At 31.0% G+C, this 8390-nt stretch overlaps 1 protein-coding gene across 1 annotated transcript; it reads left to right on the top strand.

Moving 5' to 3' along the window:
- The first annotated feature begins 599 nt into the window (after window positions 1-599).
- LOC119677544 (major royal jelly protein 1) lies at window positions 600-8295 on the top strand. Its single transcript, XM_038088929.1, has 5 exons — window positions 600-1013; window positions 6166-6362; window positions 7582-7775; window positions 7842-8062; window positions 8120-8295. The coding sequence occupies exons 1-5, from the start codon at window positions 600-602 to the stop codon at window positions 8246-8248; spliced, it is 1155 nt and encodes a 384-aa protein (XP_037944857.1). The 3' UTR covers window positions 8249-8295.
- Window positions 8296-8390: the final 95 nt, after the last annotated feature.

Below are 8390 nucleotides of genomic sequence, written 5' to 3'. Positions count from 1 at the left end.
TGTTTTAATATTACTTAATAGAGTTATTAGCTTGTACTTTTGTTATAGCTAAAGAATAGGAAACTTCATTCGACTTAGATCTGCGATAACAGATTTTTGTTTCTGTTTATTATTCATCGGATACAATTACAGAGTGTCCATAAATCTAATAACAATGCCATAGGTTTCAATTTATACCGTCGGACAATCAGGAAATGACTGAGACTAGAACCGGATAAGTTGTGCGCTCGACCTTACTTTACTTCAATGTTGTGACTGCAAAACTAGTGTCGAATTACATCAAAAAATGCACAAATTTGTTAACTCCGAAGATGCGTGATTTTGAAGTGAATATGTGAAAATCTCGTATGTGCCTAAATGAAGATAAAAATTAAAATTACAAAGAATTATAAAAAATTAAAGAATAAAAAGCTGCTGAAACAGAAGTCGCTGGAGCAAAAAATCAAATCTTATAAATAGAAATGCAAAAACTTTCAAAGCCATTTTGCGGTATCAACAGATAAAGTGTGCACGATTATACTGAATATATTTAAAAATATTTTCAAAATATATATATAATAATAAAGCTAATAAGATCATTATTAAAAGTGTTAATAAAAATGTATCGGTTTTTAATTGTTATATGCATTTTGCTGCATGCGAACCACAACTTCGGCGCTTACGTGTCGGAGCAAAAGATAAGCAAATGTGACAAGAATCCTTTGGTGGATTTGACATTCCAGTTGAGTGGCAGTAATTTACGCTGGCCTTGTGATTCTACTAAAAATATATTCGTGCAATCCGGGCGCTATGTGCCGCGTAATGTGATTGTGACACGGGCACAATTACTGAAGGATTCAGCTTTCGTAGCTGTGCCACGCTATAAACAAGGTGTACCCTTTACTTTGGGTAGAGTCAGCCTGAAGAAGGGACAATGCTTGACCAAAATTTCACCCTATCCCTGCTGGGCCATACAAGAAGAGGGCAACTGTCAAGCTTTACAATCAGTTGTGGATATTGCGGTTGATAAAAATGTAAGTAGTGGCGAACAAAAATACTGAACTAAAAATTTCAAGTTTTTAATTTTTATAATAACAATGATGTATCACACTTTGTTGTCTAAAAATTAAATAAAAAAATTCTTATAATTTAAACAAATTTCCATACATAAACCTACCAGTTAAGTCCACAACTTGTGACCTATAATTTCATATGTCAAAAGTGCCAATTAAGTTTAATAGTCAAGTAGCCAAGTTTCCATATGTAGGCGTACGTACATTTTTTGCAGTGTTTCGCTTGCATTTACTGTGTCGGTGCAGTACTGAACCAAAAATTAAGCAAAGCAAAAAAATACTGCATTTAATGTCTGTCTGAAAAATTGACCCAAAAAACATTTAATGAAGTATTGTGGTATTCAGCTCACATGGACTCGAAACCTAAATTTCAAACAAAGAAGTAATTATGCATTCTCATATGCACATTCTTTATTAAAATTTTGCTTACCAAAGGCAAAAGGCGAATCAAAAACTTTAGCAACTTTTTGCCATTATTTTTTCAATTTTTATATTAAATTACACCACAATTTTTATTTTGAATTACAAAATAAGCAATTCTTTTTACCACAAATTGACATAATTTAATATAATCTGTACTGTTTAATTCAATATTATATAATTTACTTATATGTCCAGTTTTGTATAAAAGTGAAGATACTTCAAGTAAACCGGTCAAAGTAGTCACATATTGTCTATAATATATGACTATTATAAATCTAAAACTTGGATCCATAAACCTTATTTTATTAACCTTTTATTCGATATATTTGTGACTCTTGGATTGTGTAGTTCTAAGCTAGTTGTCTTCATTAGTGGACATGTGCACGTGGAGTACTGGACATGTGACTCCATGTCCAGTACTCATATCATTTTTTTTCTATAGGTTTCTTTAATATGTAGACATTGATATTTGTATCATTCAGACATTTCCATACTACTAATTGTTTTATCTAAAAGTTCATCTAATGTAAAATGTAGTCCTGTAGTTAATACTTATTACCAACAATTAAGTTTATTTTACTTCAAATCAAAAGATTTATAATACATCAAAAAATATATATGCGAAACACAATAAAATATATAAATATTTCTGATTAGATTGGCAATATTATTTGATTTATCTATATCTACTGGTTTATCAATGCCTTATAGTTTTTAAAATGAACTTACGACTTTGATAAAAATTTTTTGGTTTTGAGTACTTGTCCTAATGACCAAATCTGTTTACTATATTTCGTATCTTATATTTTTCCTATATTAGCAATTAGCATTAGCAAACTATATTTGATATAGCCATTCCTATATTATTAATCAATTAATCCAGAAACAAGTCCTGCAATCAATAATTGCCTTCAACTATTGGACTTAGTTAAATAACGAAATCAAAAGGTTTATAATATTAAATTGATATATATGAAATAGTATAGAATACATACTTCTAATGAGATTGATGATGTCAATTAATTTATCTATATCTGTCAGTTTGTCAGGCATTAACATAGTGTTTAAAATAAAGTTTTTATTTTGATACAAGAGCTTTCTGCTTTTAGTTTTTGTGGTAATGATTAAAATCTATTGACTACATTTATATATATTATAGTAATAATTGTATAGTTGAGATATATTTCTTCCAAGCAGAAATATACTATTTCTTCGCTGTCCATTATTGTGTGTCTTGCAATTGTGCAAATAATAAACATGATTATATTATATCTACTCTCATAAGTTAAATTTAGGTGAACAAATCTCAGATATGGTGAGGTTTAGTCCTTTCCTTTTTGCATTACTTTACCTAAAAGGGAGTTTTCGACTGATCTTGTTGATCGATTACTAGTCAACTGTAGCTTGGCAATAAAAGTCATTGCTTCCTTTGTGACAAGTGGGTGAAGTAGTTGAAGTCCCAATGCAATCTCAAGGGCTACTGTCGAGGTGGTTCTCATCGCTTCACTTATCATTAAGCAGACTTTTCTCTACAGGTTTCTTAACTTATCTATCACAGTCTTTTGCTAATCGTTCTTATACTAAATGGATGATCTATAAGTAACAATTTTTAGTTATTACTGCTATAGCAATAGAAACAGATAATGCCCAGATTATGGGCATTAGTTGCGTTAGCATAATTTATTCCCCTGAAATAAGTTTATTTTATTTCTTTCTTCTTGTAGAGCAAAAGAAAAGCCAATGGTATGTGAATTCTGTTTAGAGTCCGACTTGCCAACATATGAGCTTGATTCTAGCAGTGTGTGATCAACCCAATGCTGTTTGACGAGACAAAATTTTTCTTTTTCACTTTCTTTCTCCGTGTAGAGTGACCAGCATAGAAAACTTCTCTTAGTAGTGTTCTGTCTGTTCTGAGCTGAAGAGCACTACCGTTCTTTATATAATACTCTGATGTAAGTTCGTGTTCAATTGTACTTGCTTATATTTTTGTTTGATTCACAAATAAACATTTGTTATGTGGACTCTGTTTGCCAATGTATGAGGTTGGTTCTAGCAGTATGAGATCAACCCAATGTCTTTTGCTCAAGTTAAGCTTCTTCTTGTCCTTTTTCTCCTGGTAGAGTAAATTGCAGTGTCGCCATAAAAAGTTCCTTTATACATATAGTGTTCTGTTCTGAGCTAAAGCGCAGTGTTGATCCACAGATTGAGAATTGTTATACAAATTCTGTTCAAGGACATACTTATATGATGAACTTAAGGCCGTTTGATTTCACAATTGTATTTATACTAAAATAATATTTGTACCTATTTATGCGATAGAACTATTTTCGAGAGTTGAATATAACGTCAGTTGGTTTCCTCTGTTTTCATTTCATTTTTTATTGCTGGATATAAATACATAGCAAAATATGTAGATTGTATTGATTTTAGACTGTCATTAAAAAATATTTTAAATATAGCAGCACCAAACAGAAACTTACAGTAATTGATTACCAAAACTACAGTATTTGAATAATAATGCAGATTTATGATAATTCAAAATCTAACTATCAGTCAATGGCAATAATGTAAATTCCTTTCAAGTACCTTCTTATATGTGACCAACACAATACCATTTGTAGTTTTGGTTTCAGAATCAAAACATAAATTTATGATAATTATTTATTTCTCCGTTTGCTTAAAATATTCGTCAAAAATTTAAAATTTATGTATATAATTAATTATTATGTACTATGTTGAAGCTGTTTTGAGCTAGTGCACTTAAGCACTTATACTCTACACCTTGACTAGATTATTGTTTATCACTTCATCAGACTAGGCAATAATTTACCTCAGATCTGCATACCTCCCCTAGGAGCCTGTAACCATTTTGAGATTTGATAACGCGGTGTTGGTAAGTCTGTTAGTTTTCGCAAATAATTTCATGGCTCTATCCTTTATATATTTTTGATGGGATCAATCTTGATGTCCCTGAGGATATCATTCGTCCTAATGTACCATGGAACTTTGAACAGTCTTCTCAGAGCCTGGCGTGTGCAATTTCTAGCTGGTGAATAGTAATGTTTGAAACTTTGCTAAACGCTACACAACCATATAGAAGTGACGGACTAATTATTTGGTTATATATCAGTTTCCGGTTCTTAGCATTGAGATTTTCATTTCTGAATAGTGGTTGGAGGTAATGAAGAATTTTGGCACAGCTAATTCTTTTCAGTTAAACATGTTTAAGCCGTGTGAATCGTTTGTCCAACGTGATGCCAAGATATTTAACGCTATCCTCCCAGTTTATCACCATATCAATATAATTAATATTATTCATAATAATAATTTAATTCATACTATAATAACTAGATACTTCTGCAGTGCAATTTGGTTAGTATTTTATCTATATTCTAAATTCTTATAATCATAAAAATTATATAAGAAATTCTTATATTCTTATAATCATAGAATGCGTAATTACTTTAGGAGTTGCTTCTTGTTTTTTAATAAAAACAAGTTTTATAAAAACGATTATTTTATTAAAAATAGGCTCCTTCTGATTCAAAACTGTGACTTCCATGATCTAAAACCTTAAACTTTTTATCCTCTATCGCCTGTGAAAATGTTCTCCCAAATGTTATTAAAACCCTTTTGTGTGGCTTCTGGATCTACGAAACACTTTCTTTTAACTGATAATAACATTTCTTAGAAAAGTTTAAAGTTGCAGATAGGTACAGTATATCGTTGTGAATTGATAGTGATGTTTAAAACAAGCAACGCATTTTTTCATCAATAGATGGCCTCACTGCAAACACCTCTGTTTAAAAACTGCTCTCGTGATATGAAATTTACTTTTTATTCACTGCTCATAATACTAGGTACTAAATTTAGTTTTTGATTAAAAAAAATGTTTATCTTTAGCGTATCGTGTAATGTTTTTTATGAAAACAGCGTTGATATGAATGAATATTCACTTATTATCTCTGCTAGACTATGGAACGTAAACACGTGTATATTTTCCATAACAAAAATCGTTTGCTTAACAAATTCTATAAAATGAAATCAAATATTTGTATTAATAATATATGAAGGCTCTTCATACATACATACTTGCCTCCACGAAATCCAGCTTAATGGCCATATACCAACATTTCCGTACAACCCAAATCATAATAACCAAAAATGTATGAATATTAAATCTATTTTCCGCCTCAAACGGAAATTCTCCTATAAATATTTTTATAAATTTTTACCAAATTTTGCCAAATTTATCTCTAACAACAACAATAACTACCAATCTGAAATTTTACATGCTAAGCAAGTTTGTTTAACAAAATATTTACGATAATTATTAGCGAAATAAATTATTTTGTTAATATGAGCATTTATTATGATAATTTTATATGTTAAATATTTACGCATGTGTGGGTCCATATATGGTACTCGTACTATCGTATATTCATATGTTGTACCAACCGTAATGTGCCCGACTCCAGTATCTATACGAGTAAATGTATCTAATGCCGTCATGTATCTTTTTAACTGCGAGCGTCAAAACTTTTGTCAAAGTTTATCGAACTGAACTGGAATTAAGCGCAAATATTTGTAGAATTTTTTAATAAATTTTAATTATTTGCTTTTTATATCAAGAATTTTTTTCAGTAATAAATTTCAATTAATGTTGTTTGCTTGCTTTCACTTGACGCAGGGTCTCCTTTGGGTTTTGGATGTGGGCATTGTTAATACTTTACAGCAGCCGATACGCCGTTGTGGACCGAAAATCGTTGCCATCAACACAGCCGATAACAAAGTGGTTAAAAGCATCGACATGAGTGATTTGGTAACAGCTGATTCCCGTCTGCAATTCATTGTCGTGGATTACTCAAAGGATGGAAAACCGTTTGTGTAAGTGATTAATTAAAAATCCATTATGATTTCAGTGAGTTCCTAGAAATAATTAAGGCAATACAAGAACTTACCTGTAGGATAAAATCAACTTAGAGAAGTTAATAATTAAATAAAATTATGTTTATAAAAGTATATAGTGTATTAAGTAAAATACTTTTAAGTAAGAGCATTCAAGTGCACTCCTTACTACAATACTACTTAAGATATTTTGCAATCAATGAAAAACTTCTGCGATTGACTTATACTCCACAAAAATTCATTATGTGTGGAATGGTTTAAGGTCATCCGTAATCGCTAAACTGAGACCTCTAACTTTTATTTTCCTTTTGAAAATAAAAAATCAACTCTTTTTATCCCAGACTTAATTTTGTTAAAATTTTGAGATTCACTTTAATATGTGTATTTGTTTGATTTTCTAAAACCCGACAGAAAAATCTTCTAATGTATCTCAAACAAATACAGATTGAAAACTTTGTGGTTGTTGTTTTTTTTTAAGTAATGAATTGGATTTAAATTTGATTGAGCAAAAGGGACTTTGACTAGAACACAAAACTCACTACGACACTATGACAACTTGAATACATTTGAGTGCAGAATTTTCCATGTAACGAAAATTAAGAGGAAAATTAAGAGGTAGATTTAAGATTTTCCAGGGAATAAGTATACCAATGTTAACTTAACAGCTGCTACATACGACTATAACAAAATTTATAACGAAAACAAGTATTCGTATATATACAATATATGAAAACAAGACAGACAAAAAATAAATAAAATACAAGTATCTGAAAACCTCAAACAGACGCCCCATGTGATGCCTCATGATGAAAATAAAAATAAGCCAGATTGTTGTTTCCCATGGAGTTTAAAGTTTTTCCAAACATTTCTATTTGATGTTTCATAAGCATGAATTTCCCATGGGAAACGGAAGCGTCAATAAACACAATATGATTGCCTCAATGGCACCAGCGCTAGCAGTGACATAGGCACAAGCACTCTTCCTGCTAGTCTGTGTTTTCCTACTGGCTATGAGAAATTGATTTCATATTGAAAATATTTTTGACATTGTAAAAGCATTCGATTTGGGAAATCATTAATGGACAGAAAACAAATAAGAAACATAATTCACTGTGCTATATAATATAAATAATAGAATAAATAAAAAATTGTTATTGCTTTAAGAAAATCTATAAAATACTTAAACATTTCACAACAGTTACGTAGCTGATGCCGGCGCACGTTCTATACTCGTCTATGATATTACCGGTTCTAAATCCTATCGTATTGTTTTACCCAAAGCAACAGCGCCAACACAAGATGTGCTCTACATGGCATTAACGGTTAGGCCCGACGATACTTCAACACTATTCTTCACCTACTTAAGCTCACCACGTTTATACTCAATCAAAGGTAAAGTTCAAGACACCAATATTTGCCTACAATGCAAATAACTTTTTGTTTAACGAATAATTATAGGTCATCATTTACGTGTTGGCCAAGGTGCTGGTGCTATTATTGATGTTGGTCCCAAGCCATTTGGGAAACAAATGGTTTTATTAGGTGCTGATGGTGGCACCTCATTATTCTTCCGTTATAAGGGCGAAAATGACATTTATATGTGGGACTCGGAAACATGCTTTAAAGTAGCCAACTTACAGGAAGTTCAACGCGGTGGTGACTGCCGTTTATCAACACAGGTAAATTTAAATATTAAATATTAAATATAATTTAAATTAACATCTCATATTTTACAGGTTTTACCAGGTTACAAGCGTTTCATGTGGGCCTTAGAAAGTAATTTCCACGATTTTATTTCGGAGCGCACTGGCTGTAATGGTGCCTCAATAGTACTACACCCGGTTGTGCGAGACTGTGATGACTGAATTTAGAATTGTAACTCTATTCTTAGTTATACTATAGTAGTATAATTAATATAATCTATCAAAAATACTAGGCATTGGTTACTCCTATCATTGTTAAAAACTTTAATTGCTTAATTATTGTCTTAATATTGTTGGACCGTTG

The sequence above is a fragment of the Teleopsis dalmanni genome, chromosome 1, assembly GCF_002237135.1.
Source record: "Teleopsis dalmanni isolate 2A chromosome 1, ASM223713v2, whole genome shotgun sequence".
NCBI classification, from domain to species: Eukaryota; Metazoa; Arthropoda; class Insecta; order Diptera; family Diopsidae; genus Teleopsis; species Teleopsis dalmanni.
The sequence above is the reverse complement of the archived record's forward strand: the minus strand, read 5'-3'. Positions and strand labels throughout refer to the sequence as shown.